General features: G+C 35.0%; 1 protein-coding gene across 1 annotated transcript in view; it reads left to right on the forward strand.

Annotated features, from left to right (window-relative positions):
* LRP1B (LDL receptor related protein 1B) overlaps positions 1–20,375 on the forward strand; it is a 633,449-nt gene that overhangs the window by 477,014 nt on the left and 136,060 nt on the right. Inside the window, exons 33-41 of the mRNA XM_068195161.1 lie at positions 1,605–1,745; positions 2,486–2,611; positions 3,767–3,898; positions 7,370–7,504; positions 8,253–8,382; positions 10,734–10,860; positions 11,015–11,166; positions 11,454–11,578; positions 14,674–15,045. Of these exons, the coding sequence (XP_068051262.1) occupies positions 1,605–1,745; positions 2,486–2,611; positions 3,767–3,898; positions 7,370–7,504; positions 8,253–8,382; positions 10,734–10,860; positions 11,015–11,166; positions 11,454–11,578; positions 14,674–15,045 (1,440 nt within the window). The remainder of the gene's footprint in view (positions 1–1,604; positions 1,746–2,485; positions 2,612–3,766; positions 3,899–7,369; positions 7,505–8,252; positions 8,383–10,733; positions 10,861–11,014; positions 11,167–11,453; positions 11,579–14,673; positions 15,046–20,375) is intronic.

Consider the following 20,375-nt stretch of genomic DNA (forward strand, 5'->3'; position numbering starts at 1 on the left):
AAAGTTGAGATTTTGCACAAAATATTAAATAAATGGTTAAATCATTTGATTGCTTGAGCTAAAGGATGAACCCACCAAAACCATATGTAATTTGCTTTCTTCCTGTACTCCAGTCTTACAAAACAACTCATTTTTAATAAATGTGTTTGGATATGTAAAACAGTAAGTTCATGTTACTATGCACAAAACACCTGTCATCATTTAATTTGGTTAATTAAATTAACCAAAATTATTTCATGGCCGTTTCTGATTTGTGGTCACATAGAGGATGTGAAGAATAAAAACTTCCTCACATACAAATATTTCATTGAAAAAGTTCACCTAGCCTTTAGGATTGTGGGTCATTATCTAACAGGAAAAAAAAACAACTCCAATTCCCAATATTTCATATATGGATTATAGCACACAGTCACCTTCCAATTTTTAGCTTTCATATGCCTTTTTTTTTATAATTTACATAATCAAAATTGAGCACAGGCACTTCTTGTTCTAAGGATTTTCTGATAAAAGTGTCTTTAGATACAAGGTGCTGTTAATTGATTATTATTGCATAAGGAAGTTTTGAATCAGTCAATTTTACACTGACTAGTCAATGCATAAAATTAGAGGATTTATTTAAATCTTATCCAAATTTAAATAGAGAGTTCCATTTGTGTCTCCAAATCTTGATATTTAGAATATTTTTCATTGCACAGATTCTAGTCTTATATACTTGTGGAGAGTATGTTTTGGATTTTTCCTAGATATTTTATTTTGTGCTGTTACTTTTTACAGTTACCACAGTGGAAATTATTTTTTAGATCTGCACTTTCTATCACAAATCACTCAACTGTGTGGCTCTGTAAATTTCTTATTTAAATATTAAAACTGCAGGATAGGCAAAAATTCTTTTAACTGAAAAGAGAATTAACTCAAATTGAAGTTGATACACAATATTTTTTTGGGAAGGCAGTGTTCCTGAAGTTTAAAGGTTTTCAGTTGAAGGGTTTACTTTTGGTTCCTCTACAGTAATTATCTTTTCTGGCTGAAATGAAGAACCCTGAGCCCACCTCATCACTCATCTGTGTGGACTCAAGGAGTCAGGACTCATGGACGGGGTAATCAGAAGATTGGATAGAGTCTTCAGCCATTAGTTCACTGAAGTTTGAGCTTGAAATCAAAGCTGTTAAAAGTGTAATTCTGAAACTTTGTGAAGCAGTGCCTGCTTTTCAATTTTTTCAGGCTTTCTTAGTAACTGATTGTAACTTTTTTTTTTAATAAAAGACTTAGTTTAATATTTCAAGCAATTTTGTTTGCTTGTGAAAATGAATTTCTCCCCTAGGGTAACACTAGAATTTCCACATATACATGAAAAATGAGGCATTTTTCTACGCAGGTAGCCTTAAATCAGCAGTTGTCTCAGCAAAAGTAAAACTGGTGAAAACTGCTTTCGTGTCTGCAGAATCTTAATAACACAATTCCTTCAAATTTTCTCTGAAACCTCTTTAGGCGATTTCCCTTAAAACTGATCTCAGAATTAACCTCAAAAGCTTTTTCCCACCTTAGGTCTCAACCATATACAGTTTGATAGTGATCCTCCTAATTTCTGAAACTCAATTTTACAGATAAAAAACTTTGGTGGGCAGACCAGAACTTGGCTCAGATTGGCACCTGTAATAAAAAAGATGGAAGAAACCCAACTGTCCTGCGCAACAAAACTGCAGGTGTTGTTCATATGAAAGTGTATGATAAAGCAGCACAGCAAGGTAAGTCACATTTGAAGGATGTTTAGCCAGGTTTTAGAGTGCACAGTATCTTTTCTTGTGTGGTTCTCCCAGTGAGAAGAAAATAATAACTTGTAATCCATTAATTCCTTGGCTATCTTAGTGAATTTAAATTTTTCTTCATGAAGCTTCAAATTTCTGAGATGTGTTTAGTTTACTGTGTATAAAGCCTATTATAAAACCTATTAAAATATATTCATCTATTGCTTAAATATTGTAATAATTAGGCAGTTAGGAGCATGGGTTTGTGAGATCACTTTGGAGTATGTCTTAAATATACTAAAATGGCTTGTTCGTGAAGATTACAAGGCTAATATAATATTTGATGAATGAATAGGATATAACTAATGATTTCTTCATGGTCTAGATAAAGATACACTAATGTCAGTGAGATGCCATCATTAATTCAACATACAATGTTCAGGTTTTTCATATGGTTTTACTTTAAAATAGGCAGATTTTTTCAGAAGACAGAATTATTTATGTTCTGAGGGGAAATGTGGGGTTGAAATTCTGCATGAATATGCAGAAGTGAATGCATGAGTGAAGCATGGAAAGGTATATGAATTGATGAAATATTTTATGCATATCTTAATTTTTCAAATAGGTTATCTGAAAAAAAAATGGAAATAATAATATATTGGCAACAACACTTAGATTTTAGTCAGGGTTGCATTGCTCAAGTTTTGATTTCTCTTGTCTCTTCTCCTATCATGCCATAGGCAGCAATTCCTGTCAGTTAAACAATGGGGGATGCTCCCAGCTTTGTTTGCCAACATCAGAAACCACCAGAACTTGTGTGTGCACGGTGGGCTACAACCTCCAAAAAAATCGCATGGCCTGCAAAGGTAAAATGGCTTTCAGGATTTATTTTAACCAGCTTAAGTTCCAGGGCAACATTGCAATGAGTAAATAAACCTACTTTAGTCATTTTTAGTTAAATAACTATACTTAATATGCTTGATTGAAACAGTAACAGAGAAATGCCTGTTGTGGTTAGGACAGAATTAAATTTCGCTTTTCCCTAAATTATTTGAATAAATAAATTTCTGTGGTAACTGATTATTTTTTTTTAATGTGGACAGAAAAGTAGACCATATGGAACATCATTCATAAATATTTGTTCAAGGTCAGATAACTTATCTTTAAATTACAGGTTACAAGTATCTGAATGGTTGGGTATCTCATCCTGCTCTTTATATAAAATAAAATAATTTTTTTTTCCTTAAATCTTTTTTCTTTTTTAAGTTGGCAGAAGTCAGAACATAGCTCACAGCCAAAGTCTTACTCTTTGCCTGAATAATGAAAAACAACCTTATGGTCAAGGTGTTTTATAGTTTTGTAAACTCAATGTTATTTATAACTATTAATTAGGACTAAGTAATTATTGAGAATTACTATGTAAGAAGAAGTCTACATGGTAGAATTTATTCCTACTTAACAGAAATAGGTGCATTTGGAATTTGATTAATCTAACAGAAAAGTAGACATTTAAAATGCATCCCTAAAACTACGTAATTGTCTCTCTCTGCAAAGGAAATGTGCATAACTGAAGTAAGATGAAACCTATACCTCAAAAAAAATTTACTTTCATGTTTACCTTAAAAAAAATTACTTTAATGTTTTCCACAAGTTCTATAAAATTATCTCTTGCTGAATATGTTCAGAAAGCACAGTTGTGCACTGAAAATATTCTTAAATTTCTCATAATTTCAACCAAATTTTTTCTTAAGTTTTAATTTTAAATTCTGCTAATTATCTGATTATAAGGGGGTGTTTGACATGGACTGTGATTCCCTTCTCTTTATAGAACCACACTTGTAATTTAATTAGAAATGCACTGTAATGACTCACGGATATCTTTTCAAAGAGCTAAAGTTGTCACTCTGAAAAACTGTGGAGCTCTTGTGGAAAATGATGTCTAGTGTATGTTAGCTCCTCTAATCTTGGTTATTTGGAAAGTTTCCACTCTGCTCTCATTGGCTGCTTTATCTTTCCCTTAGGTATTGAATCATTTCTCATGTACTCTGTTCATGAGGGAATTAGAGGAATTCCTCTTGATCCGAATGATAAAATGGATGCTTTAATGCCTATATCTGGGGCTTCATTTGCTGTGGGCATAGACTTCCATGCAGGTAAATATAATGTATAATTTGTTGTATGTATGGTTAAAATTGAAAATTCTTGTCCTAAATGAAATAACCCCTTGTTCTCAAACCTTCTAAATTACAGCTGTGTTTAAAGGAATTGGAAACGCATCATGTTAGAGAGTTAAGCTCTACCTTTAATATTTACAGTAAATATTGTGCACATGCCAATTGTTCTGGCAGCAGCAGCTGCTGCTCTCTTTTGGTGGAGTCATCACTGAGAACTTGAGTAGGAAACTGGTGGTTTTAGAGAAAGTGTAAAAAGGCTTGTTCCTGCTATGACACTTTTTCCATGGAATTTTCTTAGGCCTGAGTGGTGCTGTACCTAGAGGTGGCTTTGACAGCTGAGTGGGACGGTTTTCTCCCTGTCCAGCCCAGCTCAGCCACATTCCTGCAGGGCACAAGCCAAGTCTGGATCTGTCTCTTCCTTCTGGAAGGAGCTCTGACTGTCTGAAGAGCAGGCATTTCCACCTGGAGTACACTACGTACCTTTCCACTGTATATACAGAAATAGTTTTTAATTTACACAGCCTCACAAACTTCCTATGAAACTAGGAGGTTTCGGCTTTGCATGCATGTGAAAAAAGCTGGGAAAAAATTGCAGACCAGGTTCTAAAAGTGATTTGATACATCGCCCAGTGGTGGTTGGATATCTTCAAACATATTTTTGATTAGTTTTTGGAAAATAATCTGTGACCAGGTAGTGACCTGGAAAATATCCTGTCTCCGTATTTTTCACCCATCAGCCTTCCTTCAAGACTCATTTTGTTACCCATCGAGTTTACAAACTGGCAGTCTAGAAATAAAATCTGAAGTTCCCTATGTTATATAAATACAGACATTACCTTCTTGCAACATACAATTATTTTGTCATACTCCGTTGTTTTTTATTTTGACATAAATTCTGCCTGGGAATTCAGCATTGAGAGATACTAATTTTTTTTTTTTTAATTTTATGTTAATATTTGCCTTGGTATTGAAATCAGACCTATTTCTGTCTACTCTGTTGGACTACTTCATCACACAAATATCACTAAACTTTTTTTATCAGGTTGGAAGTTAAATTCATTAGATCCTCACTTTTTTTGACCTGCTTCTTCACTGATGCTCTTGCATCTCTGCCTAGCAAAATTTCAAGTTCTTTCAACATTTTACAGCACCCTCATAGTTGCATATTTTGCTTTCAAATCAGTGGCAGCTGAAGTTCAGAGCTTTTCTCACATCATGGGTATAGTTCAGTTATAGTCTCCAGAGACATAAAAATCACTTAAAAGCCAGTGCTTTTGAGCACACAGCTGAGATGGGAAAGACTCAGTTACAGAGATTTAATCTGTTCCTGGAAAGAGACAGGACAGAGAGACGTGGCCACACATATTCATGACAGAGACTACTAAGGCAATGCAGTCAAGTTTTCTAGAGATTTTTCTTTTTTTAATTTAAATTATGGAAAACTTTACAAAATTCTTACATCTAACACTGAAGACTAAAATTCGACCTTTTCAATTTAAAGTAACAATATTTTATTGACTTTTATTGGTTTTATTGGCTATTTTGCATCTCATGTTTTTTGGTTTGGAATTTTTTTTTTTATCATAGTCATAAAATATGCTAGCTTTAGAGAGGTTTATGTGGATTTAGCTAATAAATATGAAATAAATATGTAAGAATGAGATTTTTGACTTTTTGGAAAAATGGAATTTGAGGCTGGATGAAATTGAGATTCTCCAACTTGGCTTGATGAAGTCACAGCTCAGGGTACATGGCTAGAATTGGCAGTGACAAATGCATTGCAAAGATAAATGTAAATGGTGTGCAGCAGTGAAATCACAAGGGGATAGAGTGTTATAAAAAGGTCACAGCTTTCACCTGCATTTCGGCTTCAAAAACATCTGTTTTTCTCATTTGGGTACCTTACATTGAATTGTATAAATTCATTTCTAAACCCTGCATATATCAAATATGACTCAGAAAGCAAGTGGAGGTAGTTTCAGATTTCATATTGGTTTTTTGTTTTCCATTTAGTGAGTGGTGCTTTCATTTCATTCTTAATCAAGAAGGATTCCCAGATTTTGCTGTTATCTCAGTAACTTGGGTATGCAAAGTAGATAAAATGTATTTACATATGCTAGTAGAATAGCACATCATAATTAAAAGTCTAATGACGATGTTTTTGAAGAGATGAACAATCTAGGAGATGCATACACCTTTTTTCTCCCTGTGTTTTGATACTTCCAACTAAATTCTAATTAGCAAATAAGTAGCAAAATGCATGGCTCTCATATTTGTTTTGACTGCTTGAAGTCAGAATTGTCATTTGTTTAATTGGTGGTGGAGTAAGATTCTTGAGGATATCAATATTGTTTGGTCACAAATAGCTACCTTATTTTATAAATAAATCTATCAATCTACACAAATATTCACACACACATACATATCTATAGATACATGTATATATATATGTAGATATTAAATATTTATTTATATAGGTAACATTTCTATGCTGTATATAGAAATATATATAGTCTATAAATATGCTCCCACTATTACGGAATTAAAAACAGATTTACAAAGCATGAAAAAATAAATGAAGGAACAAAGATTATTTAATATCTCACTCAGGAGGTCATCAGCTCATTACTTTGCAAGCAGGATGTTGGTTGCAGCTTATTTACAGAACACTGCCAGTGAAAATAGAGACAATTCTGCTCGAGGGACGTTCTCACTTTGCTTGCCCCACCTCTTTTTTGAGGTTATTCTGTGCCACGGAGGGAAGTTTGTGTCTGTGCTTGGGCCACTTCAAATTCTCCATCTGGCTGTTGAGTTTAAAAGGTCAAGTTGTCCCTTTTTTCCACTTTAGGGACAATCACTGCAGCAGAAAGGCTGGAAAGACAGCTGAGATGTCTTGAAACACCAAACAAAAAGACTGTTAGTGGAAGCTTGTCAGGACATTTAAAATAACAACTAACTTGTGGATGGAATATTTTTTTTTATTCTTTTGTCAGCATATCACTCTCAAGTGTCATTTTTTATTTCTCTATTTTTTTTTTCCTCACACTGTTAAAATTCAATGTGTCTGATTACTGAAGGAAAAGACTGTATAAGCAGTTTTACACTGTAGCTTTTCAGACTCCTAAATATTTTGGAGTGGTGACAAACAAAACAGTATGTTTTTGAGGCATTTATTCTATTAGGGAAAAGGTAAATTATTGTGATTTTTATCAGAGGTAGTAGCTTCCTGACATAGTCCTATTGTGCTATATGTGCTGAACAACCTAGAATTCTGATAGAATTATTTTAAACAAAATTGAAGAAAAGGCAAAGGAATGAGGAATTAAAGCTGATAGTTTTGATACTTAACACATGTTAAAGCTATAAGTGGCAATATTTACAGTTGCTAATGCAGAAACTCGGACTGAAGGAAGTGAATTAATCTGAGAATCATTGTCATGTGTTTTATAGGAAATGATACAATCTATTGGACAGACATGGGCTTCAACAAGATCAGCAGAGCTAAGCGAGACCAAACCTGGAAAGAAGACATTGTCACAAATGGTCTGGGGCGAGTTGAAGGCATTGCAGTGGACTGGATAGCAGGTGGGTCTGAGCCTGCATGCTAGAAAAAGGCCTTTTTATTCACATAACTCCTTTTTATACAGTTTTACAGACCTCGTGTGGGACTCCAATTGGTTAGTTGTTTTCTTGCCAATTACTTTTATTGGTTAGTAACAAGTTGTTATTCTGTACTGAGTGGTCACTCAAACTCTCAGTGTATACCTGCAGGGAAGTTGTTTGCAAAAGATAGTTTCCGTTTTTCTATCTAAGGGGCCAAAAACAGTTTATACAGGTGCAAGCTGTTTTTTACCAGGAATAGATTGTTATACTAACTAATCGCTCACAATAGAATTGCTTTCACATGGGAACTTGCAAAATGCTACCTTTCACAAGGCCAGCCACTGACTCCAAGAGAGCAGGCTTGATTTTATGAAGCCTTTCTCTGATTTTTCTACCTTACTGCAACACGTGTCATCATTTCTGAGAGTACAGGTTAAATAACTTTGATTCCTTTCAGCTCTGATTTCTAGTATTGTAAATGTCTGGAAATTTCTTATATATAATTATATATATACTATATATTTTATATATATATATATATATATTTGATGGTACTTCCTAGACGAACATGTTCAATACCAGTTTATGCTATAAAAAGGCTGGTTAGGACTATAAATTACTAATATAAAACCTATGGAAATTAAAATATAGCCGTTAGTTTCTGGTTCTGACTGAAACACTTTTCAAGTAGTCTTTCCTTCCTGCAGTGACTTCAGGGTATTTTTTCCAGGTAACATATACTGGACAGACCATGGCTTCAACCTGATCGAGGTGGCGCGGCTGAACGGCTCGTTCCGCTACGTGGTGATCTCCCAGGGGCTGGACCAGCCACGCTCTATCGCGGTACACCCAGAGAAAGGGTAACATGTTATTCCTAATGTACACAGAGCTTTCGCCTTGCTCTCTGAATTCATAACGTTCTGAAAGTTCTCTGCAAGACAGTTTTGGTTTTCTAAGGAAACCTTTTCACCTGAAGGTTAGGCGTTGCTTGGAAGCGTGCCTCGATCTGAAATGTCCAGCAAATCCAAGGAAGCCACATCAGCTGATGAGGGACTTCATGATGAAATCACAGAGCAGTGTAATCCTTGATAGTTAGAAACTCCAGGATTGTGTAACATCCCTGTGCAACAACCAGGGAGAGTGGCCAGGGTAGCTGAAAGTCACGTGAGATTAAGGTTGTTGATTGGAGAGTAACAGTTGGCAAAAGCAACATCTGTCTTCACCCAGCTGATTTTTTTACTACCCTGCAGCATTGACAGAAATAGGGAATGTACCATCCCCTTCCATCTCCAGAACTCCTTGTAGAATCCCCGTCCCTGGAGTTGTTCCAGGCCAGGCTGGGCAGGTGTCTGAGTAACCTGGCCTAGTGGAAGGTGTCCCTGCCCATGGCATGGGGGTTGTTAGGATACTTAAGGAGAATTAGAGGAGCACAGACTACTGTTTTACACATCTGGTAGAACAGTGTATTTTCTACAAAGGAAGGAAATCTTTATTTATTTTATTATATTGTGATAACTTGAGATGTCTCCACTCAGTTCCTCCAGGAGAAGCACAGTGTTTTGCTAGGGAAGTACAGGGCTGCTTTTCCGTGCAAAGATCAAGGTCTTTTTGCCCTTTGCATTATTGTAAAATCTCTTCCCCTTTTTGAGGTAAAACTTTCAAAGGTGTTCTTCCCTCCCTTTGCCCTGACTTCACATTCTGCATTTGTCTGGAAGCTGGAGTTGACATCTGTAAGAATAGAGAAGAAAATAGCAGTTATTAGAGCTCATTGAATCTGCCAGTTATGCCAAGATGGGGAGCAGGCAACATTCAGCTGGTTGGTGACATTATTTATTGTCAGTGAGGAAAAAGTGAGGAACTTGTAGCCCTACAAAAGGTTGTCTTTGTCTCCCATCAGGTATACTTATTCATATAATATTTTTTGGCAGCTGTTTATGATTTTCTTTGGAGGATTTTAGATTCATTTAACCTGCTAATTATGGGTTGGTTTAAGGAATGTTTGAGTATACAGTGTCTGCTTTCCTATGGTCAACATTTGGTTCATATCCTATATTATGAAAGTCTCAAATAACTCTGACTTCTGACCATATGCCTGAAAGCAATTTCAGTTCTGTTTAGAGGTGCTGTTAATGATCTGGTTAAAATTGCATTAAACTTCTGTAGTGATTGTTAAAATTCAGCTGATTAATACTGCCTATTTTGGCATTCCTAAACATATTTTTAATTTAACTCATGTTGCAGTTCTGTTTCCTAATCTGCGTGTGTTTTATCATCGGTATAAATGGTATTGTTTGTTACATCAAGAGCTATGAGAACAGATTCATTTTTCCTGAAGCCAGGAAGCTCTACAATGAGAGCCAAAGTGGGTTGTTTTAGAAGCTGAACCCGATGAGGAAATTATAGGATTCATTTTTTTTTCACTCTTATCACATTATTATCCCTCATTATTTGACATTTCTGTAGTCATCTAGTCAAATACAGCTGCTTAACCACAGACTGGTGTAATGTCACCAGACACAGGGGAGAACTGTTCAGTAGTGCCCAGAAGATTTTGTAGTCTTTGCGGTTACTGTTCATAAAGGAAGTGCTCTGTGTAGATTTTTTTGGCCTCATTTTGTTATACCTGAAGCAACAGGCTGAGAAGTTTATCAAGGTAGAAGTTTGACAAAGCATCTTCTCCCACATTAATGGTGCAACTGTGGCAGTGAGTATACAGGAACATGAGATTAGATAAGTAAGATTCAGATTGTTCCCATGAAGCATTTGGCAGAATTGAAAAATATTTTCTTCTCAAATAAGGTCCCATTTCTCTACCATTTCCCACAGTGTTTTCACTACTTCATATCTAAAACATTTTTAAATTAGGTATTCCTTGTATTATCCCAGCGTTTGTTAGTGATTAGATGCAAGAGCCTCTGTTCTAGAATTTATTTTTTTAACTTGCCTTTTTTTGTTCCCAAGCACAAAGCTGAATTCTTTAAGGAACAGAATTGCATATGGACTCATGGAATACAGTTTTAAGAATTTCTTCATATATATAATTTGTAAACAATATCTTAACAAAGTGTCCAATTAACAAGTATTATGATACATTTCACTTCTTAAAACTATGTAGAGACATGAGCGCCATATGGGTTTTTTCTTGTATCCGTTTAATGGTAATAGTGCATTTTGTTTGCAATTTTAATTGGTGATTTCTACAACATTCTAGGTATTTATTTTGGACAGAGTGGGGACAGAGCCCTTGCATAGGCAGAGCACACTTGGATGGCTCTGAGAAGGTCGTCCTTGTGAGCCTGGGGATTGCGTGGCCTAACGGGATTTCCATCGATTATGAGGTTGGTTCCTCTGTATTCCAGCATACCTTAAAACACGCAGTATTTGTTATGTTTCATTAAAGCCAACTGGTGTTCCACCTTGATGTAATGTTAATAACTCTTAATTAAATGCTTGGACAAGCCTGTTGACGTTTCCTTTGAAATTAATCTTTAGGAAAATAAATTGTATTGGTGTGATGCTCGTACCGACAAGATAGAAAGAATTGACCTTGAGAGTGGAGGGAGTCGGGAGATTGTGCTGTCAGGGAGCAATGTGGATATGTTTTCAGTTGCTGTGTTTGGAGCTTACATCTACTGGTCTGACAGGTAATTTATTTTTCATAAGTATTTTAAATCTCAAAATGTTGTTTCGGTGCCAGGTGCCTCACCTTTGTAGGATTAGCTGTTCCTTAGCAAGGTCGCAGGCGGGATCGCGGAATCCCGTGCAGTTTCCAAGGAGAGGGAGTTCTGAAAGATGAAAAGTGCCTCAGTGCCATAGATAAGAACAGGCTTCTCCACCTCCTGTTAAGTGAACTCTCCACTGCTCTTCAGTCATTTGTTTGGTGTGAATTAGTTGAGGATTGTTGATGAGACATCTTCAACTTTTTTGGCAGAGCACATGCAAATGGCTCTATTAGAAGAGGCCACAAGAATGAGGCCACGGATGCTGTGACCATGAGGACTGGCCTTGGAATAAACCTGAAGGAAGTGAAAGTCTTTAATAGAGCACGAGAGAAAGGTTGGCTGTTCTTAAGGATGCTATTGATTGTTTTAATATCACCTGCTACTTTTTCTGTATATTAAAGCATACCAAAAATCAAATAATCAATGATTCTGTCACCACTTTTTACTCTTGAAGTATTTTTTTTTTAAACCAAAATTAATGTACTAAAGAAAACATATAGTACAAATCCTACAAAAACTCTTCAGAGTGTTTCAAAGAGAAAACCTAAAACCAAAACACTTCCTATCATTCCAGGTTTGATGGTTTTTGTTGTTTTTATTAAAAGACAATCTTAGCATTGAGAGACTTTGAACTCTTAGGATTGAGAGACCTTGACCTGTGCTTTACAGAGCAGTAATTTCAGGAGTTTCAGATTTCTATTGGAAAGCAAACCAGAATTTTTTCATATTAGAAATTCCCATCCTCTGTGTCTCAATATTTTTTGCTGACATTATTGGGTTTGAGTCTCATTTTTTCTTCTTTTTTTTTTTTTTTTTTTTTTTTTTTTTTTGTTCCTTCTGTGGAAGGAGACCTTGTAAATAATCAGATTTCCTTTATATTCAATTAGTTTAGCAAACTCAAGAGACAAAAGTTACTATAAACTCACTGTGATTTATGGTACTGATGGTTAAACTTTATTCTCCACTACCTGACTAAGAATAATCTTGCTATTTAACTGTCTTTTTAATTCTAAAATTCTGGTTTTGACAAGACCTTGAAAAACTTGTTTTACTGAGGAATATTGGTTAGCTATCTACCAAAAATTATGATGATTTCCTCAGAAAAAACTGCTACCAGCTAATCCAGACAAAATTTTCTAGAAATTTACTCAAAAAGAGAGAAAAAAAAAAAAAGACCATTATATATAAAGTTTTTAATACAAATATATTTCTAGTCTTGGTAGCACTCAAAATTTGCTTTAATCACAGCATTATATATCCAAGGATTATGTTTCTTCTACGTCAGTCTCTCTAAATAACTGCTTTAAATATGACATGTTAAATAAATCTGCATTTTGAAAGGAAGCGTATTTATGAATTATTAAAACTCTTAAAAAATTAAATATTTTTGAGGAAAAAATAATTTGCAAACATATATGCATAATAATTTTACTAATAATTTCTGCATGCAATTTCAGAGCATCGTATTTTGTGGATAAAAATAAATGCACACCAAAATCCATTTCTTTTAACTAGGCTAGAAATTGTTAATGTCTGCTGGCTTGGAAGGGCTTTACATTTTAGAATTAGGAAAATAGAACAGTGGGATAAAACAATGCTTCTTTATGTGTAATTTTGATTGATGGATTTAGAGACTTGATCACATAAGAAACAGGAGAAATGGTTACTGAGGCTAAAAATCTACTGATGTTAGTTTGGAAAACATACCTGAACGATTTTTTAATATATTTTTCAAATTTTACTAGGGTACAAATGGTTAATGTCATTGGGAGGGGATGTCAGTGAGCCAGAAGGACAAAAGGGAAAAAAACAGGTGAAAAATGTTTTTGGAATGTTTTTCTCTCTCACACTATTATATATATTTTTTTTTTAAGTTTATTGAACTAGAAGTAGTTAAGTACTAAAAAAAACCAACGTAATTAGTTTCCTGAATTTTGTTATTAAAACAACCCCCAAACAAAAATAAAACAAAAAACAACCAAACAAAAAAACCCAAACACCCTGATGAGCTGTGCTGATTGTGATAGATGCTTTTTTTTCAAACACCTGTTTTACCCTTTCTGATGAATCCATCCTGCAGTGGGACTTGCAAAGATTCCCACCCTTCAGTGCAATTTTACAGGTGTGCAAGGACATGCCCTGACTACCCTGGCTTCAGAACTGGCCATTTTTAAAGATGCTTACTGCTGGTGAACCATGGAAGCATTGAAGTTTTCCAAGAGATTTCAGAAGATTGAGGATCTATTTAATATCTTTTTTTTTTTTTTTAATTCTCAACCTCTCATCCTTCCAAACAGATATTAACTTTTCTAGCCTAATAAAACTTTTAAAGTACCTTTTTAGCAAACGGAATGTAAAAATGTGTATAGCTGAATCTCCACATGTTTTACATAACTCCAGAGAACTAGCTCATGGAATTTTTCCTAGGAGAACAAAATTAAATATTTCCGCTTTAATAAGAACAAGTTATCTCTCATTTGCCATGATTCTTTCTTAAATGCATTTTCGGCTTGAAATGTATCAGTTAAGAATTCAATCAACAGTACTTTCAGATACTACATCTTCCCAAAAATTACAGTTTTGAACCTCAAAACATTCTATTAAAATGTTTATTCGCCTTCATTATGCAAAAAACTTTCAGAAATGGGAAAATTACTATGCTAAAAAAGCTGAGTAGTTAGGTGGAAAGGGCTGTCAGAAACAGAAACTGAATTATCTCAACTAGCTATAATAGTAGTTCATAGATAGTCCAAAATAAAAAAGAAAGACAAATAGCTCCCAATTATTGGTGATTATTGTTATTTTAAATATTACTTGCAACACGTGTGGTTACTAATTTGACAGAGATTCCTTAAAGGTGTGCAGTTGTCAGGGAGTAAGTTTTTGAAGTCAGGTTTTGAATTAAATTAGAACAAAATGCTGGGAAATGTCTTCATTAAAAACAGGGAACTGGATTTGAACAGTTTTTTACCAGTCAATACATGCATATTTAACTTGGTAGAAAATACCTTAAAGCAGTACTGTATTCTGATGGTAGCTAAATTTGACTTTTTTGCCAGTAACAGGTGTTTTAAAAAAAATTAAAGCACAAAGGACTTGAAACATTTTCTAAGTCTTCAGCTGGTTTTGGAGGAATAACCCATCTTATCTTTTTCTATTCATAAAATATATGCTGTTGTGAATTGAAAAGGACATTAACTGTCTTTCCTCATAAATTGTATTTGCTCATTAATTGTATTCTTTAAAATTATCTTTTGGTGTGGTTAAAGTTGCATTATTTGCTCTTTTGGCCTTTTGTTTTCCTCGTGAACATAGCCCAAATAATTTTTAAGAGGAGAGTTCCCAGAACACATAAAAATTCATTTCTATTTAAGTTAACTTAGCATATTTTTGTTTATAACAGACAGGATGCATTATACTTTTTGCCAGGTACCAACGTGTGTGCCAAGAACAACGGCGGATGCCACCAGCTCTGCCTTTACCGCGGCAACGCGCGGAGAACTTGTGCCTGCGCTCACGGGTACCTGGCAGAGGATGGGATCAGCTGCCTCAGGCACGAGGGTTACCTGCTCTACTCAGGAAGGACAATATTAAAAAGCATCCACCTTTCAGATGAGACCAACCTGAATTCTCCAGTGAGGCCCTACGAAAACCCAGAGTACTTCAAAAATGTGATAGCGCTGGCCTTCGACTACAGCCTGAAGGGAAGGGGCACCAATCGCATATTCTTCAGTGATGCCCACTATGGAAACATCCAAGTTATTAAAGACAACTGGGCAGGCAGAAAAGTGCTAATTGAAAGTAAGTAAAAAAAAAAAACAAAAACAACAACAACAACAAAAAAAAAACATATTTCCCAATATGCCTGTTTTATTTCAATAAACTTTATTGAGTGAAAAGTTGGTGATCACTTGGCTTTAAAGAGTAAAAAACTCAATGAAATTTTACCATAATTAATTCTTATATTTTATTCCTGTAAGATATATTTAAACATTACCCACTTCAAAATAATTTGTTTTAAAATGGGCTTATGAGGTGTGAAGCATATTACTGGAAAACAGAAGTGATGGTGGCAATGCTTAATTTATGTCACTGTGATTTTAAGAGCTTTACTGTTGAAACAAAACCTCACTGTGCATTGCTTGGAAATGACACTATTTGGTTGTTTATTTTTCTGGTTAGTGAGGGTGAAGTCTCTGTTGTAGCCATTTCCCATTATAAAATATTAAGACCTTGGTCAGCATGTTCAGTTGATGCACCCTTCTTGAAGTGAAGCCCAAGAAGGGGATTTGTGCTCATTGATAATCAGAGGCAAATTCCAATCTAGCCTTTCTAGCCTTTGAAACTTGAAGATATTGAATCTAGTTATTTTCTTCAGTTCTATAACAAGACCAAACAGTGATGAGGAAAAATGGAAGTTTGTTTGATGTATCACCCTTTTCTGTTACATGTTAATGGGAATATACTTTAGAAAAGAAAGAAGTTAAACAAGTGACATTGGATAGTTGTTATATGTTCTACCTCTGCACTGAGGTTCTGTGGAGTTATTTGTGGTTATGAAGGCAGTTGACACTAATGCATGGAAAATCATTCTAAATGTGTTTAAATTGAAAGACGGCAGATTTAGATGAGATATAATGCAGAAATTCTTCATTATGAGCGTAGTAACCCCTGGCACACAGTGCCCAGAGAAGCTGTGGCTGCCCCATCCCTGGAAGTGTCCAAGGCCAGGCTGGAGTGGGCTTGGAGCAGCCTGGGATACTGGGAGATGTCCCTGTCCATGGCAGGGGGTGGAAGGAGATGATCCTTTAAGGTCTCTTCCAACACAAACCATTCTGTGATGATATATGATTCAAGGTCTTTAGGCTTTTTTCCATTGATTTCCTATGTGTGGATATCTTAGAGGAATTTATGACATCTGTATTGAGATATGTTAAGGATAAACTAAGCAATGTTTTCAGGATATTCCCATTGCTCCCAGAAAAGCACCAAGGGGTTCAGAGTTGAGCCTAGCTGCATGAGAGACAGAAACGTGCAGCGATGACATGGAAGCACAATTTAAACTCTTGTTTTATAAGAAGAGATTAAAAGTATTATATGAAAAGTCACTGGAATTTTCAGCATTTGAAACAGACAAAGAGGAGAAATAAATACTGGTGAAGCACTAATGCAGATAGAAATTGGTTTTTAAAAGAACAATAAAGTATTCCTCATTACTTCATAATAGGTTGCTCTACAAGAGCTAAAGACATTCCATAAAGCATAGCTGGGAATTATAGTTTTAAGAAATTGTTAGGAAGTGTTTCTACTTGTAGCTTAATATGCCAGATTTCATTTTTCATTAGCAGAGTCAGCACTCTGAATAATTGAATGTCAGATGAAATTTTCTATCCTTGTAAAAGCCTTCACTGTACATGCTTGGGATGTACATGTGAACGATGGCATTTTGTGGAAATACTTCAGTAGAAATGCTTCCTTCAAAGAGAGAAGGGATATAACATACATGAATATGTTTACTGCTCTCTTTCATGTGTTTTAAACCTCTTCAGTTTGAGTCATTCTTTTTCAGCTGGTATTTTTGTAGCCTTCCATCCCACAGTCTGCACGTGATTTTTCTCTCACTGTAAACATCAGACAGCTCATGAAGCTGCTTGATATAGTGGAGGTATTTGTTCAACGTCCACCTATAAGGAGAAAAGCAGTGGTAAGATTGGTTGACACCAGTAATTCCATTCACTGGAAGATGACAAATTCTAAAATTGTCATATTTCCACGTTAAGAATCTTTGATCTAGAAATTATTAAATGCAATCCTGCTGAGAGATTTTAGTAATAATTCTTCATTTCAGGATTGAAAAATAACATATTTGACATTAATTTTGCTATTTTTTCCTCTAAATTTACTTGAATGCATCTGTAGGAAGTTTTCCTTTATTAGGAAGAGATTCAAAACCCCACTGGAAATAGCTAGTGTGGTTATATCAGTTCTACACTCTTTTTCTACTTCATTAAGTTGAAGACTACAAATAGTGCAAACCTTTACTCAGTAATTGACTTTAATAGAGAAAATAGGGTATGATATATCCAAGACACTGTTTTTCCAGATTTTTCATTCCCTGAATGTAAATCTTCTCATAAAGGATCTATTTTCAGATGGATCTCTCCCTCCCTGAAATCAGATGTGCCACTTGAATCTAATAGATCCGTGAACTTTTCTGCACACTAAAAACACTTAAGACTCATAGAGCTCTTTGTAAAACAGGTTTCCAGCTCACTAAAAACAGATTTATAACTCACGAGCAACCCATTATCTAACATGTTTTTAGCTCACGGAGAACAGATTTACTACCCAGAAACAACCCATTATCTAACATGTTTCCAGTTCACTGAAAACAGATTTACAACCCATACACAAGCTATTATCTAACACAGTTCCGACTCACTGAATATTGATTTAGAATTCATAAACAAGCCATTATCTGACAAATTTTCACCTCACTGAACAGATTTGCAACTCATAAACAACCCATTAGCTAACAGGTTTTCGGCTCAGGGAACGTAGATTTACAGCGTATAAACAACTTTATCTAACTTGTTCTGGTTCACTAAAAACAGATTCAAAACTCACAAAGATTCCTGTACCTGGTGGGGTCCTGTCTTCAGCAGGAAGAAGCAATGACAACAGCAACAATAAACCAGTCCAGGATGTGCACAGTGCCATGCCCTAACAATTGCATTATTGGTGCAATGTAGGGGGTTTTTGAGGGGAGTCTTTCGTATCTCTAAACTCCTTGGGTCAATCAGCAGTGGCTTTATCTTTCTTTTTTTTTTTTTTCCTAAGTAACTTTATCAGGTTAACCTTTCTTATTCCCACCTTTTAAAAGCAAGAACCGTGTTCTTGCCTCTGGTTTTCCACAAATGATCTTTTGGCTGATCTATGTTATTTCAAAGCTTATGTTTATACAAAGAAGCCTTTTTAGAAGTTGAAGTCTCAGTTTCTAGTCTATTACTGTTTTTTAAAATTTATTTATTTATCACAGGGAGAAGTTTAAAGCAATATATTCACTAACCAAGGCCTGCCTCAGTGTATCTGTAGAAAAGCAGTGCAGTGTTCCAGCAGGTTTACACAGGGGTACAACAGTAAACAGAAGACCACCAAGAAAGTTAAAATTACAGAAAAAAGGTAGAGGCAAGGAAAAACAAAAAAACCAAATGAAAAAGAGGGAAAAGTATTAAGATGACATACACTCAGTGAGCTGTTTTTTCTCCTGCCTGTGTAAACAATGGCACTGAGACATTTTGCCAGTGTAGTGTCTTTCACAGCACAAAAAGGAAATGTTTTCTGAAAAAAACTCTCCTGTTTTGAACCTGAGATGCTCATGCCCAAGGAACGCAAAAATCTTTTCACTGCTAACATAAAGTGTCAAGTCCTGTGATTTATTTTAAGGCTTTTTGCAGTCTGAATCTTTTAAAGATGTTCCAATGTGTGCTGCTATTCTTCCCAACTAAATGGGTCCAATTTAACTGTCAAAAAGGCATTTATGTTCCCATTTCTCTTACAGAGCATTATATTTTGTAATTGTATGAGATCCCTTTAGTTTTGGAGCTTTCTTCTCCAGGAAAGAACTTTTTAATCTGTTAAAAATAAATACTTGAATATTCCTGTTTTTCTTTTCATAAATGAATGGGATTAATGATAACTGTGTCTGTTGGAATAGAGGTCCAGTGATTTTTCACTTTTTAAAGGAGGGAAAGTGAGAGGCTGTTGTTAAATCTAGGAGATTTAAATAGTAAAAAATAATATTTATTATTACAATGAAAACATTGTTAGAGGAAAAAAAAGTGTCTGATCTGTCAATATAATGTTTTTATGTATGTTGCTGCATATTAGAGAATCAGACAATCACAGAATGTTTTGGTTGGAAGGGACCTTTAAGATCATCTTGTTCCAAGACACTGCCAGGGCAGGGATATCTTCCACTAGACTAAGATCATTGGGTAAAATCTATGGTTGCTCTTATAGGTAGATGAAATTTACTAATTTTATATTAAATATTTTTAAATTTTATTTTAGAAATTTGTATTCCTGCACTCTTCATGCTTAGTTTAGGTGTTCCTGGTGTGAAATTCTGAAATACATTCATGATGGCAGCTGACTCACACTGATCTTTTAGTTTGTTATGTCCTGAGCATTGCCAGCCTCATTACTGAGGAAAGATGTTCCTGCCTTTTGCATTTAAAGGGTTCTTGCCTATTGCACTTGAGATTGTTTGTGAAGAATTAACAATGTTTGTGACTTATTCAACTTTAAACATTGCCCTTAAATTTATATTGATGTACACATTTGCTATTTCTTTTCCATTAGCAGATGTGATTTAGTTGCACAAAATGTAAAACTGTGGTGAATTGTCAGGAAAAAGTTGCAGAGGAACATCCCGTTAATTTTATTGGGTTTTTTTTCTAAAGGGTAATGTGATCTAGCAAGTATTATTAGATCATAAGGCTTTACTAGGCTATTCTGTCATTAATGCCCCAAATAGCTCTTGTTCAACAGCAACAATAAAAGTGTGTGATTATATACATTTATTAGAAGGCTTATTAGGATAGTTGTGATATTGTTCTGAAGGTGGTAAGGGTGAAGAGTTTTGGGGCATTTTTAGAGTGCACGTGTAATACATAAAAAGATAATGTGAGCTCCTGTAATTAGGAAAACATTTCTTCCATGAAAATTGTTGAGATTTTTAATAATCTAGTAAAAATGTGTTAGTTTTCCATTCCAGATCTCTTTCTGCTTTTAAATCTTCTTTTATATGGATCTGTTTAACTACACTGAAGTTATGATATCATAACACTTGCTAACTAGTAATAATTTGTTGAAACATCTTAGGAGGGTTCCAGTTATATAAAATACTATTGGCTTCCTAAATTCCTAATGAGTACCCTGTATTTTCTAAGTTTTTGATGTATCATTAGTCTTTGCTACATTATTCCTGCTTGACCCCTAAGACAATCCCTAAATTCAGTAAAGAAGTAAGTTATATCTCAGAAAACGAAGCACAGAGTATTGCAGGTTTGCATCTCTCTTGTGGTTTTCCTTGGTAAATAATCAGAGAACATTTGTGGAAGGGCTAT

This window comes from Anomalospiza imberbis, chromosome 7, assembly GCF_031753505.1.
Source record: "Anomalospiza imberbis isolate Cuckoo-Finch-1a 21T00152 chromosome 7, ASM3175350v1, whole genome shotgun sequence".
In the NCBI taxonomy this organism is placed as follows: domain Eukaryota; kingdom Metazoa; phylum Chordata; class Aves; order Passeriformes; family Viduidae; genus Anomalospiza; species Anomalospiza imberbis.